Source organism: Tursiops truncatus, chromosome 14 (genome assembly GCF_011762595.2).
Source record: "Tursiops truncatus isolate mTurTru1 chromosome 14, mTurTru1.mat.Y, whole genome shotgun sequence".
Lineage (NCBI taxonomy): Eukaryota > Metazoa > Chordata > Mammalia > Artiodactyla > Delphinidae > Tursiops > Tursiops truncatus.
In genome coordinates this window covers 25,385,436-25,409,719 of record NC_047047.1, presented here as the reverse complement: position 1 = coordinate 25,409,719, position 24,284 = coordinate 25,385,436, and the positions used below count along the sequence as shown (strand labels likewise).

At 38.8% G+C, this 24,284-nt stretch overlaps 1 protein-coding gene and 1 pseudogene across 2 annotated transcripts in view; one reads left to right on the top strand and one right to left on the bottom strand.

Moving 5' to 3' along the window:
* SLC4A5 (solute carrier family 4 member 5) overlaps positions 1-24,284 on the bottom strand; it is a 151,066-nt gene that overhangs the window by 95,945 nt on the left and 30,837 nt on the right. The window contains exons 2-5 of one of the 2 annotated variants that reach the window (XM_073791224.1): positions 15,212-15,459; positions 13,441-13,543; positions 6,670-6,856; positions 4,753-4,833 (exon numbers count right to left, since the gene is read on the bottom strand). In XM_073791224.1, coding sequence (XP_073647325.1) covers positions 4,753-4,833; positions 6,670-6,727 — 139 coding nt within the window. In that variant the 5' untranslated portion in view covers positions 6,728-6,856; positions 13,441-13,543; positions 15,212-15,459. The remainder of the gene's footprint in view (positions 1-4,752; positions 4,834-6,669; positions 6,857-13,440; positions 13,544-15,211; positions 15,460-24,284) is intronic. The other variant, XM_073791225.1, reaches the window with a different exon arrangement.
* On the top strand, positions 20,426-21,010 carry LOC117307837 (chromobox protein homolog 1 pseudogene; annotated as a pseudogene).

Genomic DNA, 24,284 nt, shown 5'->3' with positions numbered 1-24,284 from the left:
ACACATGGTCCAGGAGAGAGCCCCTCGGTGGGTCACATATTTAGTTCAAAATGCCAAACCCCGGCTTCAATTGTTATGGGAAAGCCATATGCATTTCCATCAAGGGCCATTTTTACTAACAACCAAGGACTATGTGAACTACTACTCATCAGAGAGGTGAGTTATTAAGGATTTCTCAAAGCTGGTTTTGTAAACTAGAATTTTCAAGAACTAGAGCTACCAAGAACCCTAATTCAGCATTCCACTAAGAAGCCTGGCTACTATGTAAATCCCCCACTAACTCTGTACACATAGAGGCAGCTAGAATTCCCTCAGACCTCAGAAAGGACGTTCTGCCACCAGTTTCTCATCCGTATTGTCTTGAGTTGGTCAACAATTTTAAAAATAATTAATAGTCTTTTTAGCACAATTTTAGATGTACAGAATAATTGAGCAGATAATACATGAAGTTCCATGTACCCTACCATATGCCACCTCAAGTTTCTCCTATTATTTTTTTAACTTGGGTTGTGATTGACATATAATATTGTATTAATTTAAGGTGTACAACATAATGATTTGATATACGTATATCTGCAAAATGATTACCACAATAAGTTCAGTTAACATCCATCACCACACATAGTTACAAATTTTTTTCTTGTGATGAGAACTTTCAAGATTTAGTCTCTTAGCAACTTTCAAGCATACAATACACTATTGTTAACTACAGTCACCGTACAGTACATCACATCCCCATGACTAATCTATCTTATAACTGAAAGTTTGTGCCTTTTGACCACCTTCACCCAATTCCTCACATCCCACCCCCAGCCTCTGGTAACCACCAACCTATTCCCTGTTTCCATGAGTTTGGATTTTTAGATTCCATGTATAAGTGAGATCATACAGTATTTGTCTCTCTGTCTAAGACACTTAGCATAATGTCTTCAAGGTCCATTCATGTTGCAAACGACAAGATTTCTTTCTTTTTTATGGCTGAATAATATTCATATGTATATCACATTTTCTTTAACCATTCAACTGCTGATGGACACTTAGGTTGTTTCCATGTCTTGACTATTATAAATAATGCTGCAATGAACATGAGAGTACAGATATATTTTCAAGATAATGATTTCATTTTTGGGGGGTATATACCCAAAAGTGGAATTGCTGGATCATACAGTAGTTCTGTTACTAATTTTTGAGGAATCTCCATACTGTTTTCCACAGTGTCTGCACCAATTTGCATTCCCACCAACAGTGCACAATGGTTTCCTTTTCTCCACATCCTTGCCAACATTTGTTATCCCTTGTCTTAGATGACAGCCATTCTAACAGTTGTGAGGTGATATCTCATTGTGGTTTTAATTTGAATTTCCCTGATGATTTAATGATGTTGAGCACATATTCAAGTACCTGTTAGCCATTTGTATGTTTTCTTTGGGAAAATTTCTATTCAGTTTTTCTTCCATTTTTAAATTGTATTTCTGTTTTGTTTTTCTATTGAATTGTATGAATTCTTTATATATTTTGGGTATTAACCTCTTATCGGATATGTGATTTGCAAATATTTTCTCCCATTCTGTAGGTTACCTTTTCATTTTGTTGATAATTTCCTTTGCTGTGCAGAAGCTTTGTAGCTTGATGTAGTTTAGCTTTGTTTTTTATTTTGTTGCCTTTGCTTTTGATGTCAAATTAAAAAAAATAATTGCCAAGACTGATGTCAAGGAGCTTACCCCTTATGTTTTCTTCTAAGAGTTTCATGGTTTCAGGTCCTAAGTTCAAGTGTTCAATCCATTTTGAGTTGATTTTTCTGTATGGTGTAAGATAGGGGTCCAGTTTCATTCTTTTCCATGTGGCTGTCAAGTTTTCCCAATATCATTTATTGAAGACACTATCCTTTCCCCATTGTATATTTTGGCTCCTTTGTTATAAATTAATTGACTATATATGTGTGGATTTATTTCTGGGCTCTCTATTCTGTTCCATTGATCTATATGTCTGTTTTTATGCCAATACCATACTGTTTTGAATACAGTAGTTTGTAATATAGTTTGAAATCAGGAAGTGTGATCTTCAAGCTGTGTTCTTCTTTCTCAAGATTGCTTTGGTTATTCAGGGTTCTTTGTGGCTTCATATGAATTTCTGGATTGTTTTTTATATTTCTGTGAAAAAAACATCATTGAAATTTTGATTGAGATTCCATTGAGTCTGTAGATTGTTTTGGCTAATATGGACATCTTAAGAATATTAATTCTTCCAGTCCATGAACATGGAATATCTTTCCATGCATTTGTGTTGTCTTCAATTTCTTCCATCAGTGTCTTACAGTTTTCAGTGCACAGATCTTTTATCTCCTCGGTTAAATTTTTTTCTAGGTATTTTATTCTTCTTGATACAATTGTAAATGGAATTATTCTCTTAATTTCTCTTTCTGAAAGTTCATTGTTAGTGTATAGAAATGCAACTGATTTTTGTATATTGATTTTTATCCTGAAATTTTAATTTAAAATAATTTCTTAAATTCTAATCATTTTTTGGTGGAATTTTTATCATTTTCTATTTATACTATCATGCCATCTGCAAATAGAGACAGTTTTACTTTTCCCTTTCCAATTTAAAAATTTCTTCTTCTTGCCTTTTATTTCTTTTTCTTGCCTAATTGCTCTGGCTAGGACTTCCAGTACTATTTTGAATAAAAGTGGCAAGAGTGGGCACCTTTGTTCTGTTCCTGATCTTAGAGAAGAGCTTTCAGCTTTTCATCATTGAATATGATGTTAGCTATGGGCTTGTCATATATGGCCTTTATTATATTGAGGAACATTCCCTCTATAGCCAGTTTGTTGAGTGTTTTTTTTTTAATCATGAATGGATGTTGAATTTTGTCAAATGCTTTTCCTGCATCTATTGAGATGATCATATAATTTTTATTCTTCATTTCATTAATGTGGTGTATCACATTGACTGATTTGTGGTAAAAATTTTCCCTAGGGCTGGTCAACAGCTATTGAACATTATGACTATTTCTGAAGCCCAAGAATAGCAGCTAAAATTTGAAAGTCTGTGGCAGAGTGGGAAATTGGACTTTGTGTTCTTACACCAAGATCTATACTAACTTTGTGAGGGGTTTTTTTTGGGGGGGGGTTGTTTTGTTTTTGTTTGTTTGTTTGTTATTTTCCCTTGGAGGAGAGGGCTGCCTGTTGGCTCAAACTCCTGAAGCTGACATACTAGATGCCTGGGCATCACTGACTGCACATATCACACTGAAACCACATGAAGCTGAACCTTGAAGAAGCATGTCTAGGCCTTTTAGAGACATGTTGAATGCCCACTCTGGTGAGCAGATTCTGTGTTAGTCTACGCTGGCTGGTGCATTACTAGGCACTGGAGAGTAAGGTTACATGGATATCAGTGTCCAAATCTCTTTAGAACCCCAGCTCACCCCCACCTTATCCTACTGCTTGCTCTTCTGGACCCTCAATTTCTCGTGGGTGTAATGAGAAATTTGAGGTAGATACCTTTATGAAGCGCAGCCTCACTTCCTAGTGAACCAGTATCAGAATGGCTGGTGCATCTCCTTCTTTCTCTCTCCTACACTGAGCCTGAGCAAACTGTAATCTGAGGTAAGCCATGGTCACAAATATTTAGAGACAAGTAGTTCTACTCTAAAGGTTTAGCATATTTGGTTCTTTCAATGATGAGCTCCTATTCTCCACCCTTGAGGCCAGGAATGGAAATGAGAGGCAGCAGATGTATCAGAAAGGCCTCTACCAAGAGTTAGCTGCCCTGGGTGCTCCCTGGCTTGTTCTTCACCTGCTGTATGGCCATGCACATCTGCCTCTTTGGGACTCAGTGTTCTCACTGATAGTGCAGGAATAAAAATTCTTTCTCTACTGGCTAGGCATGGTTCTTGAGAAGATAGAATGGAATGGTGAATGGGAACATGATTTTCAGAATTGTGAGGGGTTATACAAACAAAGAGCACCCTTTTTTAAAAAAAAAATCAGGGGATGGTTGTCAGGGGAATATTTTCTTTCTGCCATGGATCTAACTTGTCTCATTTTCTCCACTATAACCGTCAGAGTGTGGCTGTTTAGCTGGTAAACTGTAGGGAATCACTAGCCCACCCCCAGCTTGTTTCTTTGCTCTGCAGGACCTCTCTTCTCACTGTGAACATCTTGTAGTTTGGCTCAGGACAGTGCCAGCTCCTCACTGCATTCTTCTTCATCAACAGCCCAGAGTGACTCTACACGTTCCTCAGCTCAGGAAGCATCCAGCTGGACAGGAAGATTACTGTCTCCCTCCAAAAGGGCTGGGGTAGTGTCTCTTCATAAACTCTGTGGCTGCTTTTCTGTAGAATGTAGGATACTTAGGGTCTCTGAGTGAGCAATTCTGGAGCAACAAAAATATCCCCACTCAATATCCTCTTTCACTGGTTTTACCTGAGCTGCCATTTTTAGAATCTATAAAAAGTTGATATTTGGCATTTAGTATGATTTGTAGAGCTTGTAAAATAAGTGAGTTTAATTTTGTGTTGGCGAAGCTATGCCGTAATCCTAGTACCAGTTACCTGCCTCCAACCTGACCACGTGGTCCCTTTAAGACATGGTTAAGGCTGGTCCCACCTGATCTAGGGGAGACACTGTGGGTGGGTCAGGGAAAGGGACCAACTCTCTAGTTTTCCCAGCTGGAAGGGCTGTTATAAGGATATCCAAGGAATTCCCAGACCCTCCAAGAATTTGCATCAAGTTCTCAAGGTGAACTTACCTTCCTGATCCTGACATCGCCTCCTGTAGTTAGGGGGGTCCAGCTTCCCTACCCCAGCCTTTTCCTCCTCCACCTTCATAACTATAAAGTAAAAGATGAACACAGCCTCAAAATGTATATGACACAAAAAGGTAAAATTTCAAGGAGAAATGGTCAAATTCATACTCATAGCAGAAGACCTTAGTGCAGATGAAAAAAATTAAGACAAAAGAACATATAAACAAATTGAGGAAGCTCAAATATATATATGTTGGGGAGATATATATATATAAGAGAACACATTTCTTTTTCAAGTACAAATGGAACATTTACAAAGAGAGCACATATACTAGGTCTCAGGAAAGCCTTAGTAAATTTTAAAGAATCTGTATCATACTTCTACAGTAAAAAAACTAAAAACAAAAAAACCCAAAACTATACAGATTATCTGTGGGTTCTGCATCCACGAATTCCACCAACCATGAATGAAAAATATTTTTTAAAAATATTCCAGAAAGTTCCAAAAAGAAAAACTTGAATCTGCCACACACCAGCAACCATTTACATAACATTACATTGTATTTACAACTTTGTACATTGTATTTACATTGTTAGGTATTATAAGTAATCTAGAGATGATTTAAAGCATACAGGAAGAGGTACATTGGTTTATACACAAATACTATGCCACTTCATATAAGGGACTTAAGCATCACAGATTTTGGTATGGAGTGGGCAGTCCTGGAACAAATCACCCACAGATACAAAGGAATGACTATATATATAAATAAATATATAAATACATATTTATATATATGTGTATAATAAATATATTATATATACATATACTTGGAAACATATATATATATATACATATATCATTAGAAAAATAATTTCTAATGATGGGCTTAACAGGAAATCACAATGGAACTTATTACATATTTAGACTTGAATTACAACTTGAAACTTGTGGGTTACAATATACTTTGAGAAAAAAGGGAGAAAGGAAAGAAAGAGGGAGGGAGAGAGGAAAGTAGAAGGAAAATAAATGTGATAAGCAGTTAACTAAAGAACCTAGAAAAAAATGAGAGAGAAAAGAAGGTAGAAGAACATAAATATAAAAGATGAAAGCAACAAATAATGAAATAGAAAACAACTGAGCATAGAGATGGTTAATAAATCTAAAGGCAATTATTTGAAAAGATTATTAAAATAGGCAAACCATGCAAGACTAATCAATAAGAAAAGAGAATATTCATATGTAAACAACATTTGGAATGAAAAAGGGATGTAACTAAAAATATAGTAGAGAATTTTAAAATTATAAGTGAATGCCATGAAAAACTTCACGCCAATATGTTTTAACTTAGATAATAATAACAGCTACTGTTGCAATGTGCCAGGCATTATTTTAAATGCTCTGCTCTGCAGGTATGACTTACTTGAATCTTCACTATAAGTAACATTGTTGTTCCATTTTACAGATGAGGAAACTGAGGCACAGAAGGCATAATTGACTGCTCAAAGGGGGGAACAGCAATTCAAACCCAGACTGCCTGTTTCTGGAACTATAGCTCTTAGTCACAAGGCTAATAAACAGATAGTTGATTAGAAAAGTAATAGAAATGATCAAATAACTTAAAAAAATTAGAAACTCCAAATTAACCAATAACTGAAATGGTTACGGGAAAAGCATCACAACCAGTCATATATTGATAATTATTGAAGGTGCTTTGTAGGGACAAAAGAATCATCATATTATTTTTTCTATTTTTATTAAGTTTGAAAATTTTCTGTAATGAAAAGAAAAATAAACACCAGAAGCATAGAGGGTTTTTTTAAAATGTTTTATCTGAACCTTCAAGTATATATAGTCTCTAACTTATACAAAATTGTTCTCAAAAGTAGAGAAAGGGGAGTTGGAGGTAGTCGTTTCACCTGAACACCAGGATAGAGGATGGGGCCGAAAACAGGAGAGTTGGTTGAAAATCTTCATAAGGACTAAGTTAAACCCTCAGATCTCGCTCCTAGGTTCAGTCTCCTAGAATGGCTCCCCTATCCCAGAAGATGGAAGAGTTAACTCAGATGGTCCTTGGATAGTTGAGAGCAAGAAGATGTCATTTCACTGGGGGAAAAAAGGATTTAATTAAAAATAGTGAACCACTCAGCCCTCTCCTAGAACAGTAATGAAGCTTACACACTCCAGGTAGGAGACTGGAGGACTTAAAGATTCTGACATTTTGGAGATCTTTAACAAAATAGTTAGGACTCCACCCAATTGCCCACCTTGAGTCTATCATTCAAGAAGTCCAGGCTGTCAAACAGCTGTTTAGCAGCTCCACTCCAAATTATGATGGCCAGCAGAATCACCAGAATGACACAGACCAAAACAAACAGGAAAAGACAAAGTCCAAGAAAACAGGAGCACTGCAGGCAGCCAAAGAACCACTTGAAAACCATATAATTAACATCTTCAGGTGGACTAGAAAAAAAAATTGTATCCATGACAAAAAGAAAAGCAGAATGCTATAAACCTGGAACTTTTAAAGAATAAGATAGAACTCTTGGAAATTAAAGAGATGTTACAAGAAAACTTTCAATACAAGAGTTGGAAGATGAAGTTGAAAAAATACACCAGATAATAGAGCACAAATACAAAGAAAAATTTTAGGAAAAAGACAAGGAAATCAGGGGATCAATCCAGGGGTTCCAAAATCAAAGTAGTAGGAGTTTCTGAAAGAGAAATCAGGAAAAATGGTAGGGAGGAAGTTATTATTATTACTACTTTTTTTTTTTTGCGGTACACGGGCCTCTCACTGTTGTGGCCTCTCCTGTTGCGGAGCACAGGCTCCGGACGCGCAGGCTCAGCGGCCATGGCTCACGGGCCCAGCGGCTCTGCAGCATGTGGGATCTTCCCGGACCAGGGCACGAACCCGTGTCCCCTGCATCGGCAGGTGGACTCTCAACCACTGCGCCACCAGGGAAGTCCCATAGAGGAAATTATTAAGAAAATGACATAAGAACACTTCCCAGAACTGAAGGATTTGACTCTCTTGATTGAAAGGGGCTGCTGAGAGCTCAGAAAAATACTTTTTTAAAAAAAAATCCACTCCAGGACTTCCCTGGTGGCTCAGTGGTTAAGAATCCTCCTGCCAATGCAGGGGACACAGGTTGGAGCCCTGGTCGGGGAAGATCCCACATGCCATGGAGCAACTAAGCCTGTGAGCCACAACTACTGAGCCTGTGCTCTAGAGCCCGTGAGACACAACTACTGAAGTCCACGCGCCTAGAGCCTGTGCTCTGCAACAAAGAGAAGCCACCACAATAAGCCCATGCACTGCAATAGAGTAGCCCCCGCTCTCCGCAACTAGAGAAAGCCCATGTGCAGCAATAAAGAAGACCCAACACAGCCAAAAATACATATGTACATACATACATACATACAAAAAATCCACTCCAACTCACATCATCATGAAGTTTTAGAATATTACATATAAAGAGAAGACCTTAAAAGCTTCCAGAATAAGAATATAATTCACCTACAGAGAATCCACCATGAAAACTGGCATTGATTTCTGAATAGCCACAGTGGAAGCTATAAGACAAGGGATTCATGCCTTCAAAACTGAGGAAAAATTATTTCCAACCTAGAATTTCAGTCCTAACTAAGCTATCAATCAAATGTGAGAGTAGAATAAGGGCATTTTCAGGCATGAAATGTCTCAAAAATTTTCTCAGGAAGTGATTGAAGCAAGATGAAGGAACATCAAAGAAAGGAATATGGCATCTGGGAAATGGGATTCACCACAAAAGATTGGCACAGGTAGGTCCTAGGAGGGGAGCTATGCCGCAGTCCAGGGAGCAACAGGTGCATCTTAGATCACACTCTGGACAGGATGTCTCCAAGGAGAACCTAGAACTGATCAATTATCTGGATGAATTTGACTATTTCGAGAGGGTACCGAGATTCTACCAAGAATAAAGAATTGTAGAAAGGAAAAGTAATCATGGTACACTATGCAAGTCAGCTGTGAGCAAAATTTATACAGTCATAATGAATAAAAATAAACGTTAATTTTATCAAAAATTATGATATAAGTAAAGTTGGTTTTCCAATATGCACCAGTATGGCTTCTGTTTGTGGCTGGTATCCATTCTTAACAGTTGGGTATTCATTCTGATTGGTTGGTGTTGGCGCCATATTGGTTGTGAAATATTTTGAATGTCTCCACTGGATATAACGATTTGGGGATGATGGGGAAACAAGGTGGGGCTGTGTGCATGGAGGCCCATGTGGAGGACACTGCTAGCTACCTGCCTGATGTCTGTCTCCTCTTCTGTTCTTATTTTGTTCAGGGCAGCAATGAGGCCAACTGAAAATAATCATTTCCCCCAGATGCCCTTCAGCAATCCCTCTCTAAAGAGATGTAGGTGAAAGAACCTGGAGAAAGATTCCCTTCCTGGATAAAGCCTCTCCCAAAGAAACCCCCTTCATTTTTCCTTCTTCTCCCTCCCTCCCTGAATAGGGTTGCTAGATTTAGCAAACAAAAATACAGTTTCTCCAGGTTAAATATGAACTTCACATACACAATAAATAATTTTTAGTATAAGTATACCCTATGCTCTATGTTTTTATTAATTTATTTATTTTTGGCTGCATTGGGTCTTTGTTGCTGCATGCAGGCTTTCTCTAGTTGTGGCAGTCGGGGGCTACTCTTCGTTGCAGTGAGCAGGCTTCTCATTGCGGTGGCTTCTCTTGTCGTGGAGCACGGGCTCTAGGCGCGAGGGCTTCAGTAGTTGTGGCACATGGGCTTAGTTGCTCTGTGGCATGTGGGATCTTCCCTGACCAGGGCTCGAACCCGTGTCCCCTGCATTGGCATGCAGATTCTTAACCACCACACCACCAGGGAAGTCCCCCCGTGCACTATTTGAGATATACTTATACTAAAAAACTATTCACTGTTCATCTGAAATTCAAATTTAACTGGGCAAACTGTATTTTATCTGGTAAACCGTATTATATCTGGCAAATTATATTTCATCCTTATATCTAGAGCCTGGAACATGATGCCTGGAAGTGCAGCAGCCATCTTTTCATCATGGGAGTGAAGGCCATATGCTAACTATGGATACAGGGGACGAAGGAGCCTGTGTCCTTAACATCTTCAGTGAACCACTCTACTAGCACTGGACAGCCCACATTTGGACTTCTTTTTATGGTGAAAAATTAAACCACTAAATTTATAGTTAACTTTTCTGTTACTCAAAACCACACCTGAATTAAAAGACTCTGGGAAAATAAGATTGGGTTCTGCTAGTAAGGAAAACAGGGAGAATGGGCACTGGGTGCTCATCTAGAAGTGTCTGCTACACTTTCCAACGTTCGTTCCTTCCTCTCCTTGCCTGTTTATAGAACCCCATTTTGCTCAGATAGGGACACAGGGCCCTTGATTGCCATACATACCTTCCCCAACCCCAGACATAAATTGTGACCTGTCTAAACCATTCATTGTAATCTTATGGGCCTTGGCCAGTAAATGATCCTAGGAGTAGTCATGTGACCCTACCTACCGAGCCAATGAGATTTAATGGAAGTCTACTGGGTAGAGTTTCCAGGAAAACTTTTATCTTCCTAATAAGAAGTGACAGACACAGTTAGAATGCATGTTTTGCTCTTTACCTTCACTTTTTTCCTGCACAGACTCTAGGCATGAGACTTCTAGATGAAGCAGTCATCTTGCAACAATGATGTGACAGGTATGAAAACCAAAGCCACAGGCTAAGGACAAAGCAGAAGGCTAGAATAAACTTGGGCTCCTGATAAAATCACTGAGCTCTAGACTGTTTATCTTTGATCTTCCTGTTATGTGAAAGGAAAAAATCTACCTAGTATATTTAAACTACTAGCCAAGTTTTATGTTACTTTTAGCTGAAGGTCTTCCTAACTGATACATAATGGAAAGCTATAGGGAGTTTAAATGAATGAACTAGATCTCTATGTGTCACCTGTAGAAATCTCAGTAACATAATGAATAAAAAAAGCAAGTTGTAAAAAGATACAAACAAAATGACATTATTTATATAAAACTTTAAAACGCACAAAACACTGCCAATGTTATTTATTGCTACATTTATAAGTAATAGAAGCATAAAATCATGCAGGGGAATGAGACACACTAACTTCAGGTTACTTCTGGGGACAGGTAAGGTTTAATGGTGATGTTTCAGCTGTATCTTTGATAGATATAGATATGAAGCAAATATGATAAAATGTTAACATCTGCTAATTCTGGACAATGAAATATAACTATCATTCTACAGGTTTGAAATATTTTATTATTAAAATTTTAATTTTTTAAATAAATAAGATTATTCCCCAGCACTATGACATAGTAGTCTCAAATAAAATGGGCCAACTGAGTACTCTACACAAAGAATGATTGGGAAGAAAAATCCTCACACTTTGATATGTCAGTATGAAATTTTAGAATATTAAGTGTGAAGAAAAGAAAAATCCTAAAAACTTTTAAGGAAACAGGAACAGGTCACCTATAAATGAATAAAAATCAGACTATCAGAAGACTGCTCTTTAGGAACTTAGACAAGAGAAGATGCCAGACCAATGCCTTCAAAATTCTGTGGGAGAATAGTTTCCAGCCTAGCATTCTCTATTCAGCCAAACCACCAGTCAAGAGAGAGGGTAGAAGACAGTTTAGGATATGCAAAAAATAATTTCACTTCTCTCTCATATCTTCTTAGGAAGTTATGTATGTATAATAGATATTACCTCCATTAACAAAGAAGGGGAAGACAATGGGATCCAGGAGAGAGGGGTTGAAACAGAAGGGTAATGAAGGAAGGTCCCTGGACAACAGCTGTGATATAGCCCTAGGGAGCAGTCAGTCCTCAAAATAGCTAAAAATGAGGTTTCAGAAAGAACCACCAAGGAAAAGATGAAATTCAAGAGACTTAATACACTCCTTGAGAACTTGAAACAACTTAAGGAAGTGACAAAGACAGAAAGTGCAAAGGGGAACTTCCCTGGTGGCGCAGTGGTTAAGAAGCCACCTGCCAATGCAGGGGACACAGGTTTGATCCCTGGTCTGGGAAGATCCCACATGCCACAGAGCAACTAAGCCTGTGTGCCACAACTACTGAGCCTGCACTCTAGAGCCTGCGAGCCACACTACTGAGCCCACATGCCACAACTACTGAAGCCCACATGCCTAGAGCCTGTGCTCCACAACAAGAGAAGCCACCACAATGAGAAGCCCACACACCGCACAAAGAGTAGCCCCCACTCGCTGCAACTATAGAAAGCCTGCGCACAGCAATGAAGACCCAAAGCAGCCAAAAAATAAATAAGTAAAATTTAAAAATGAAAAAAAAAGAAAGTGCAAAGAAAAAGAAAGCAATTAGAAACACCAGGGAAAATTAAAACTGTAAGAAATAAAATGTGATTATGGTATATATATAATCATAAGAGCATAAACACTGATTTTTAACTAAAAACAGCAATGATATATCTACATTGGAAGTATAAAGAAGAGGAGATGGGTGTTGTGTATGATAGTTAAATAGTCACCTGTAGGTGACTGATATCTAACTTTGATAACTAGCAGGAGATTTATTATCATTATTATTATTATTTTAGAGGAGTGTAGGTAACCAACAAAAAAACCTAAAACAATTCCAAGTGAGAGATCAAGATGGCAGGCAGGAAGACACTGGGCTCACCTCCTCCCATGAACACATCAAAACTACAACTAAGAAATAGAGACACAGATGTAGAGAACAAACGTATAGACACCAAGGGGGAAAAGTGGCAGGGGGTGGTGGTGGTGTGATGAATTAGGAGATTGGGATTTACATATATACACTATTATGTATAAAATGGATAACTAATAAGAACCTGCTGTATAAAAATATACATAAAATAAAATTCAAAAAAAAATTTACTAACTTTATGAACCAACAAATGAACTGCCTTCAGAATCTTTATTACATTAAAATTTTTCCTCAGTGGGGGGAAAAATAAAACTACAACTGTATAGGGACTTCCCTGATGGTCCAGTGGTTAGACTCCATGCTTCCACTGCAGGAAGCACAGGTTCGATCCCTGGTCGGGGAACTAAGATCCTGCATGCTGCACAGTGTGGCCAAAAAACAAAAAACAAAAAAAACCCTGCAACTATATATAGAGTGAATCTCACTGAACTTGACCTGCGGACTAGCAAAACAGCTCTTCTACAACCAAGTTGTAAAGAAAGATCCACATGGAATCTGGTAGGAAGGGAGGAGAAGCAATCTGCTCAGGATCTGCACACCTGGAAGGGGTGAAGCTAGCTCCAGGGCAGAGACCACCATTGCTGAGGCACACATCTCTGTGCACACTTGAGAGGGTGCAGGGCCATCCCAGTGGTGTGGCACCAAACCCACCAGCCCCAACCCAGCCTATAACCAAGGTGTGCACACTGGGGAAAGAATGAAACCAGCACAGAAGTGCAGCCCCAAGCCCTCAGATCCCAGGCATGCCTTCAGTGAAGGCCACCACACATGGGATAAACAACTCCCTCAGGGTTCCTGCTTGAGCATAGGATAAGCCACGGCTTCAACCAGACTCTGGCTCTAGCCCCTCCAACTCCATCCCTACCTCCCACAAAGGCTGTGGTTGCCAGCACACCCTGGGAAGATACTGCCCATGCTTACTTCAGATCCAGCTCTCCCACCAAAACCACTGGGCACACACAGGCTGCACAGGGAGCTCCTACACAAGGACATGCCTTCAAGGCCAGGATAAGTAACTGATCACCTAATTTCATAAAGACAGAGAAAGATAAACAATATGAGAAGACAGGAGATTATGTTTCAAATGAAAGAATAAGAGAAAAAAAACAGGAAAAACCCCTAATGAAACAGAGCTAAATAATTTACTGATAAAGAGTTCAAAACAATAAGAATAAAAATGCTAAATGAACTGGGGATAAAAATAGATGAACACAGTGAGAATTTAAAAAAGAACTAGAAAATATAAAAAAGAATGAGGGAGAGCTGAAGAATGCAATAACTGAAATTAAAAGCCACTAAAGGGAATTAATAGTAGATTAGGTGATACAGTAAAATACATAAAAGTGATATGGAAGATAAAATAATGGAAATCACCCAATCAGAGGAGCAAAAAGGAAAACAAATTTTTAAAAATGAGAATAGTTTAAAGGACCTCTGGAACAGCATCAAGCATACTAATATTCGCATTATAGGGGTCCCAGAAGAAGAGAAAGAGAAAAAGGTAGAACATGTGTTTCATGAAATTATGGCTGAAAACCTCCTGAACCTGAGGAAGGAAACAGATATCCAGGTACAGAAACCACAGAGAGTCCCAAAGAAGATAAACCCAAAGAGACCCACACCAAGACATATTATAATTAAAATGGCAAAAATTTAAAGAGAGACTTCTAAAGGCCACAAGAAAAAAAGGAGTCACATACAAGAGAAACCCCAGAAGGCTATCAGCTGATTTTCAGCAGAAACTTTGCAGGCCAGAAGGGAGTGGCATGATATAGTTTAAGTTCTGAAAGGAAAAAAACCCTACAACCTAGGACACTCTACCCAGCAAGGTTATCATTCAGAATTGAAGGAAAGATAAAGAGCTTCTCAGACAAGCAAAAACTAAAAGAGTTCATCAATACTAAACTGACCTTAAAAGAAACGTTAAAGGGTCTTTTCTAAGTAGAAAAGAAAAGGCTACAACAAGAAATAAATTACAGAAAGGGAAAAATCCCACTGGTAAAGGCAACTATACAGTAAATGCTGAGGCAGCTATACAGTAAAGGCTGAGGATCAATCATTTAAATAAGCTACTGTGAAGGTTAAAAGACAAAAATTGTAAAAATCAACTATAACCATAATAAACAGTTAAGGCATAGACATGAAGATGTAAAATATGACACCCAAAACACAAAACATGGTGGGGGAGTAGAAAAATGTAGATCTTTTAGAGTGTGTTTAAAGTGAAATGATTACCAGTTTAAAACAAGGAGATATAGTTATAGGTAAACATATATGAACCCTATGGTAACCACAAATCAAAAACCTATAATAGGGCTTCCCTGGTGGCACAGTGGTTGAGAGTCCACCTGCCGATGCAGGGGACATGGGTTCGTGCCCCGGTCCGGGAAGATCCCACATGCCATGGAGTGGCTGGGCCCATGAGCCATGGCTGCTGAGCCTGCATATCCGGAGTCTGTGCTCCACAATGGGAGAGGCCACAACAGTGAGAGGCCCACGTACCGCAAAAAAAAAACAACCCTATAATAGAAAAAAAGTATAATAGATAAAAACTAGAGAAAAAGGAACATAAACATAACACTAAAGAAAATCATTAAACCACAAGGGATAAGACTAAAAGAAGAAGAAAAGAATGGAGAAGAACTACAAAAACAACCAGAAAACAAGTAACAAAATGGCAATAAATACACACCTATAAATAATTACTTTAAATGTCAATGGACTAAAAGCTTCAATCAAAAGACGTAGGGTAGGGCTTCCCTGGTGGTGCAGGGGTTGAGAGTACGCCTGCCGATGCAGGGGACACGGGTTCATGCCCCGGTCCAGGAAGATCCCACATGCCACAGAGCGGCTGGGCCCCTGAGCCTTGGCCGCTGAATCTGCGCGTCCGGAGCCTGTGCTCCGCAACAGGAGAGGCCACAACAGTGAGAGGCCCACGTACTGAAAAAAAAAAAAAGATGTAGGGTAGTTGATTGGATTTAAAAAGAAAGACCCATCTATATGCTGCCTACAAGAGGCTCACCTCAAAGCTAAAGACACACACAGACTGAAAGTGAGAGGATGGAAAAAGATATTCCATGCAAACAGTAATGAAAACAGAGCTGGGGTAGAAATACTTATATCAGACAAAGTAGACCCTAAAAAAAGTCTATGATAAAAGACAAAGAATAGCATTATATAATGATAAAGGGATCCATACAAGCAGAGGATATAACATTTGTAAATATATGCACCTAATATAGGAGCACTAAATATATAAAGTAAATATGAACAGACATAAAGGGAGAAATTGACACTGATACAATAATAGTAGGGACTTTAACACACATTACATCAATGAACAGATCATCAAGACAGAAAATCAATAAGGAAACAGTGGCCTTAAATGACACATTAGACCAGTGGACTTAATAGATATCTACAGGACATTCCATCCCAAAAGAGCAGAATACACATTCTTTTCAAGTGCACATGAAATGTTCTCCTGGATGGATCACATACTAGATCACAAAACAAGTCTCAACAAATTTAAAAGGATAGATTAAAGCACAGAAATCTCTTGCATTCCTATACACTAACAATGAAAGATCAGGAAGAGAAACTAAGGAAGCAATCCCATTTACCACTGCAGCAAAAAGAATAAAATACCTAGGAATAAACCTACCTAAGAAGGCAAAAACCTGTACTCAGAAAACTAAAACACTGATGAAAGAAATCAAAGATGACACAAACAGATGACGAGATATACCCTGTTCATGGACTGGAAGATTCAATATTGTGAAAATGACTATGCTACCCAAAGCAATCTACAGATTCAGTGCAATCCCTATCAAATTACCAATGGCATTTTTCACAGAATTAGAACAAAAAATTTTACAGTTTGTATGGAAACATAGAAGACCCTGAATAGCCAAAGCAATCTTGAGAAAGAAAAACGGAGCTGGAGGAATCAGGCTCCCTGACTTCAGACTATATTACAAAGCTACAGTCATCAAGGCAGTATGGTACTGGCACAGAAACAGAAATATAGATCAATGGTATAGGATAGAAAGCCCAGAGAGAAGCCCACACACCTATGGTCACCTAATCTATGACAAAGGAGGCAAGAATATACAATGCAGAAAAGACAGTCTCTTCATTAAGTGGTGCTGGGAAAACTAGACAACTACACATAAAAGAAGGAAATTAGAACACTCCTTAACACCATACACAAAAATAAACTCAAAATGGATTAAAGACCTAAATGTAAGACAAGAAGCTATAAAATTCTTAGAGGAAAACATAGGAGAAACACTCTGATATAAATTACAGCAAGATCTTTCTTTTCTTTTTTTCAGCAAGATCTTTTTTGACCCACCTCCTAGAGTAATGAAAATAAAAACAAAAATAAATGAATGGGACCTAATTAAACTTAAAAGCTTTTGAACAGCAAAGGAAACCATAAACAAGATGAAAAGACAATGCTCAGAATGGGAGAAAATATTTTCAAGTGAAGCAACTGACAAAGGATTAATCTCCAAAATATACAAACATCTCATGCAGCTCAACATCAGAAAAACAAACAGTCCAATCAAAAAATGGGTGGAAGACCTAAACAGACATTTCTCCAAAGAAGACATACAGATGGCAAACAAACACATGAAAAGATGCTCAGTATCACTAATTATTAGAGAAATGCAAATCAAAACTACAATGAGGTATCACCTCACATCTGTCAGAATGGCCATCATCAAAAAATCTACAAACAATAAATTCTGGAGAGGGTGTGGAGAAAAGGGAACCCTTTTGCAGTTCTGGTGGGAATGTAAATTGATGCAGCCACTCTGGAGAACAGTATGGAGGTTCCTTAAAAAACTAAAAATAGAATTACCATATGACCCAGCAATCCCATTACTGGACATATATCCTGAGAAAACCATAATTCAAAAAGACACATATACTCCAATGTTCATTGCAGCACTATTTACATTAGCCAGGTCATGGAAGCAACCTAAATGTCCATCAACAGATGAATGGATAAAGAAGATGTGGTACATATATACCATGGAATATTACTCATCCATAAAAAGGAACGAAATTGGGTCATTTGTAGAGATGTGGATGGGCCTAGAGTCTGTCTTACAGAGTGAAGTAAGTCAGAAAGAGAAAAACAAATATTGTATATTAACACATATATGTGGAATCTAGAAAAATGGTACAGATGAACCTATTTGCAGGGCAGGAATAGAGACACAGACCTAGAGAATGGACGAGTGGACACAGTGGGGAAGGGGGAGTGAGATGAATTGGGAGATTTAAATTGACAGATATACACCACCATGTGTAAAATAGATAGCTAGTAAGAAGCTGCTGTATAGCACAGGGGGCTCAGCTTGGTGCCCTGTGATAACCTAGATGGGTGGGATGGGGTGGGTGGGAGGGAGGTCCAATATGGAGGGGATATATGTACACATATAGCTGATTCATTTCATTGTAGAGCAGAAACTAACACAACATTGTAAAGCAATTATATTCCAATTAAAAATAATAAAAGGAGAGAAATTATATGAAGAATCTTTTCTGACCACAACAGTATGAAACTAGAAATCAATTACAGGAAGAAAAATGGGAAAAACACAAACACGTGGAGACTAAACAGCATGCTATTAAAAACCCAATGGATCAATGAGAAATTAAAGAGGAAATCAGAAAATACCTTGTAATAAATGAAAATAAAAAACACAACTTTCTGAAATCTATGAGATGCAGCAAAAGCAGTTCTAAGAGGGAAGCTTATAGTGATACAGGCATACCTCAAGAAACAAGAAAGATCTCAAACAACCTAATCTACCATCAAAAGAGATTAGAAAAAGAACAAACAGAGCCCCAAGTCAGAAGAAGGAAGAAAATAATAAAGATCAGAAAGAAAATAAATAAGAGACCCACCCCCAAAAGAAGGAAGGAAGGAAGGAAGGAAGGAAGGAAGGAAGAAAGAAAGAAAGAAAGAAAGAAAGAAAGAAAGAAAGAAAGAAAGAAAGAAAGAAAGAAAGAAAGAAAGAAAGAAAGAATCAATGAAACCAAGAGCTGGTTTTGTGAAAAGATAAACAAAATTGACGAGCCTTTTAGCCAGCACCATGATCAAGTGGGATTTATTGCATGGATATAAGAATGGCTCAACATCCACAAATCAATCAATGTGATACACCACATTAACAAAAGGAATGATAAAAATCACATGATCATCTCCATAGATGCAGAAAAACCATTTGATAAAATTCAACACCCATTCATGACAAAACTCTCAACAAAGGGAATAGATCACAATATAATAAAAACCATTTATGACAAACCCACAGCTAATATCATATGAAAAATCAAAAGCTTTTCCTGTAAAATGAGGAACAAGGCAAGGATGCCCACTCTCACCATTTCTATTTAACATAGTATTAGAAATCCTAGCCACAGCAATCAGGCAAGAAAAAGAAATAAAAGGCATCCAAATTGGAAGGGAAGAAGTAAAACTGTCACTATTTGCAGATGACATGATACTATGTATAGAAAAACCTAAAGTCTCCACCAAAAAAACTATTAGAACTAATAAATAAATTCAGTAAAGTTGAAGGATACAAGATTAGTATACAGATCTGTTGTTTTTCGATACACTAATAATATCAGAAAGAGAAAGAAAGAAAATCCCATTTACAATTGCATCAAAAAGAATAAAATACCTAGGAATAAACTTAACCAAGGAGGTGAAAGACCTGTACTCTGAAAACTATAAGACATTGATGAAGGAAATTGAATATGATACAAATAAATGGAAAGATATCCCTGTTCATGGATTGGAAAAATTGATATTGTTAAAATGTACATACTACCCAAAGCAACCTACAGATTTACTGCAATCCCTATCATAATACTCATGACATTTTTCACAGAACTAGAACAACTAATCCTAAAACTTGTATGGAACCACAAAGGACCCCTACTGAATAGGAGAAAATATTTGCAAGTGATATGTCTGATAAGGAGTTAATATCCAAAATATATAAGAGCTCATACAAGTCAATATCAAAAACACAAACCACCCAATTACAGAATGAGCAGAGGATCTGAGTAGATATTTTTCCAAAGAAAATATACAGATGGCTAATAAGTATGTGAAGATGTGCTTAATATCACTAAGCATCAGGAAAATGCAAATCAAAACCAAATGCAAACCAAAATAAATAAATCTATTAAAAAAATTTTTAATGGAGTATAATCTTTAGAACTATTGAATCACTATGTGGTACACCTGAAATTAATATAACATTATAAATCAACTCTACCTCAATTTTTTAAATTTTATTTATTTTATTTATCTTTGGCTGCGTTGGGTCTTTGTTGCTACACACCGGCTTTCTCTAGTTGCGGCGAGCAGGGGCTACTCTTCATTGCGGTGCTCAGGCTTCTCATTGAGGTGGCTTCTCTTGTTGTGGAGCATGGGCTCTAGGCATGCAGGCTTTAGAAATTGTGACACGCGGGCTCAGTAGTTGTGGCTCGCCGGCTCCAGAGCACAGGCTCAGTAATTGTGCCGCTCAGGCTTAGTTGCTCCGCGGCATGTGGGATCTTCCCAAACCAGGACTCGAACCCATGTCCCCTGCATTGGCAGGCAGATTCTTAACCACTGCGCCACCAAGGAAGTCCTCTACCTCAATTTTAAAAAATAATTCCAGATGCTGGTGGCAGCAGCGCAGAGTGCCAGGCTCTTTTGTTTGGCTGAGGGAAGGGCGGTTGGCTGGCGCCTGCAGAACGCCGCTCAGTGAGGGACTTGACCGTGGTCAACAGGATTGTTGCTTTTCTGGTTCCCACTCGCCTGGTCGGCCGGACAAGACGCACGAGTAGCGCGGCACTGATTCCTCTCGGGTTCATGGGCACTGCTCTGAGCAGCGTCACCCTTTATACCAGAAAGCTGGCGGGCACCATGGGGAAAAGACAAAACAAGAAGAAAGTGGAGGAGGTGCTAGAAGAAGAGGAAGAAGAATATGTGGTGGAAAAAGTTCTCCACCGTCGAGTAGTAAAGGGCAAAGTGGAGTACCCCCTAAAGTGGAAGAGGTTCTCAGATGAGGACAACACATGGGAGCCAGAAGAAAACCTGGATTGCCCCGACCTCATTGTCGAGTTCCTACAGTCACAGAAAACAGCACATGAAACAGATAAATCAGAGGGAGGCAAGCGCAAAGCTGATTTTGATTCAGAAGATAAGGGGGAGGAGAGCAAACCAAGAAGAAGAAAGAAGAGTCAGAAAAGCCACAAGGCTTTGCTCGGGGTTTGGAACCCGAGTGGATTATTGGAGCTATAGACTCCAGTGGAGAACTCATGTTCCTGATGAAGTGGAAAAACTCTGATGAGGATGACCTGGTTCCTGCCAAGGAAGCCAATGTCAACATGCCCACAGGTCGTCATATCCTTCTATGAGGAAAGGCTGACGTGGCATTCCTACGCCTTGGAGGATGATGACAAGAATTAACTCTCCTGAGTACCAGCCCCTGTCACATCTGACTGTGGGTTTCAAGTGGGGAAAGAAAGAGTTCTACTTGTCTTGACACCATAGAGGTGGCTTGGGAAGATGTCCTTTGAAGAGCCAGTATAGTTTCCATGCCCTACAGCAGCCCAAGTGCTTTAAAGCCGTTCCATGCTGTATAGTTTGCACACCCATTCCAGTGGAGGGGAAGGAGGGTCAGTGTTTCAAGGCAACCCACTCTGAACTTTGCTGAGAAAAGCAAAGGGCTTTCTATGAAGGACAAAACTTGCAGAATGGGATGTGGGAGAGCAGAAGATACTATAGATCTTCAAAGAGCATCTCCACAACCCACAGCCTTCTTCCCAATAGTGTTAACTCTGCATTTTTACAGCGTAGCATGTATGTCGTTTTTGGCTATTACTGGTGCATTATTTGGGGCAGGAGGGATGGGGTGGGAAAGAAGGGAGATGGGTCAGGATCATTTTTGTTAAAATTTGGGGCCTGATGGGGGAAGTGGTGAAACAAAGGAAAGAACAACTAATGATGATCTGGTTCTGTGTCCAGAATATTTCATCCTTTCAGAACATGTCATTGGCAACCTAAATGAGGACTATGAGAGACTGTTTAAAAGCTGTAAATGCCTGAAACTTAGAAGCCAACGTGTTCCCTGCCTGAGCTTAATGCTGTTCCCAACAAAGGACTAAGCCAGTTAAGAAGTTACCAAAGCTGTCGTCTGTGGGATGGAAACGGGTTGAGGAGGAAAAGTCTTTTTGGAGTGTATACGCAGGCAGGTCATTCTGTCTTAGAGGTGATAATTCTTGAAATTGACAAGAAGACCCTTTCTTTTCCAATTATGAAGTTATAAATGTCAGCTTCTCCACCCAAGCCACTGGCTGAAGTATTTGGGGAAGGGCAGAGGGTGGTATAGGAGATGGGAGAGTAGGGAAAGGCAAGGGCTGGTACTCTTAGGGTGGAAAACTCTTGGAGCTTCTGTTTCTTGAACTTTGAAACCATTGGTGGCAGGGTTCAGTCACTGACAGCACAAGTTCACTGAATCACTTCAAGAGCTGAATAATTTCAGAAGCCCTGGTCTCAGGAGAAGATTAAATTTTCATACTGGGGCAGTGGCTCACGTTAAAACAAAACAAGTTTTTTTAATCCTAAGAATTAACTAAAACCCAAAACTCTGTCTTGAATCATGAGATCCATCAGTTCTGACATCAGCTAGACCTGCATCTAGAACTCCATTGTAAAACATTTTTAGGCATGTGTTAGGTTTCTGTGAAAATTTTGTTTAAATGTTAAGCTTCATACCAACACTGTAAGTTTTTGTCTTAATAAAACTATAGATTTATAATCCAAAAAAGAAAATTCCAAGTGACTGTCTTTGGGAATTAGAACTGTGAGGTGTGCAGAAAGCTGAGATGGAGTTCTGTTTGCTTTTTATTATAAGCTCTTACATGTGTTACTTGATTTTTAAATTATGATTATATATTATTTTTACTTTAAACATTTTAAAACAAATAATGTAATATGTGCCCTCACTTTATGTGATAATTGTATTCCCTGAAAATCCATGGTTAAATCTGTTTGTTCAAACTGAATCATGATATTCAGGAGAACTACAAAAAAAGAAACTTTAAGACGGTGGTTCTCAAACTTAAGTGGGCATCAGTCATCTGTGGGGCTGCTTAAAACCTGGATTGCTCAGCCCTACCCATGTTTCTAAGTCAGCAGATCCGGGGTGGAGCCTGAGAATCTGCATTTCCAGCAAGCTTTCAGTTGATGCTGCTGCTGCTGATCCAGGGACCACACTTTGAGAACCATGGTTTTAAGGAAATAGCTCCTAATTTATATTTTCTATCAAATTGAATCACCATACCTGGAGTTTGCTTCACATGAGGTTTACATACGTAACAATATCACATCTTTTCATTCAAACTGGGCATTGTGAACTGGTAAGCTTAGTGAGAACACACTGCTAGCTCCAATAGGTTGGTGACTGTTTGAAAATCACCCCCTCAGGCATAGCATGAGGAGTAAAGAGAAGCTGAGTAACAAATCCTCTTTCTCACAAAGACCACCTCCAACCACAAAAGGGAAAGGCCATGTGACCTAGGCTGGCCAATAAAACACTCCCTAGTCCCCAGTCAGAGATTGATTCAGAGATGACCCCATGGCCAAAGCTGGACCAATCAGAATTCTTCCCAGGACATTTCCACTTGGACCATCCAAAAACACTGCCTTGTTCTGGCTCTTGCTCTGGTTCTGGCATTGTGAAACTTATAAGCTTGGGGGGCTACTATCTCGCCTGCCCTGTGGAAGGATGCATCCAAAGAAAGTAGAGAAACAGTTCTGATAACACTGTAACTCCCTGAGTCAGTTAATTCTGACTGGCCTTCTCAGTTGTGTTGAGCTGATAAATTCACTTTACTTTTTCTCATGTTTGAGTTGGGTTTCTGGCACTTGGAGTCAATAGTTCCTGAATAATACAAATGAAGTAAGAGTTTTCCAACATGTTTTAAAAATGTGCTTTTTCATATTTGAAGTTCTATGGATTTTTCAGATTGGAAACCAAGCAAAAATGAATACAAAATGACAATACAGATGTAAATGGAGATGAAAACTCTCCAGGGCTACAGAACTATGGAGCTATAAGGTAGCTCGTATTCAGGTAGATGCATAACTTCCAGTTCTGCACTAGCTGAGACCATTCCCTCCTCACCTCCTCTGTGCTGGGTCCTGCGTCCTCACAATTTGAGAGAAGCTCCCTTCCAGGAGTATGCAGAAGTAAAAGAACCCAGACTGCCCAGATTCATCTTCAAAGGAAGCCATCCATTTAAAACAACTCAAACAGAGTGTTGACCATATGGAAAGTGTTTAGATTAATTACTGCTCTGATTGGCAGCTACATGGCCCATCATAAAAATTCCCAATCATGACCTAAACTTTGAAACAGAAGCTCTATCTCCACAATTTCATATAATATATATTAATTGGCTGTCAAATATTTGTTTTCATAATCTCATTTAATCCTGACTAAAATTCAGTGAGGTGCATAATTTTGATCTCCACGTTATAGATGAGGAAATGGAGATTCAGAAAATTAAGTAATTTTTCCTGAGTCACAGAGCCAGGCATGGTAGAGCTAAGAGTCATATTGGATTCTCTGATTCTGGGACCCAAGGAAGGAAGGAAGACACGGAGGGAGAGAGGGAGGGACGGAGGAAGAAGAGCAAAGAAACAAGAGATAGAGGAGGTCTGGAAGAAGTCTTCCACT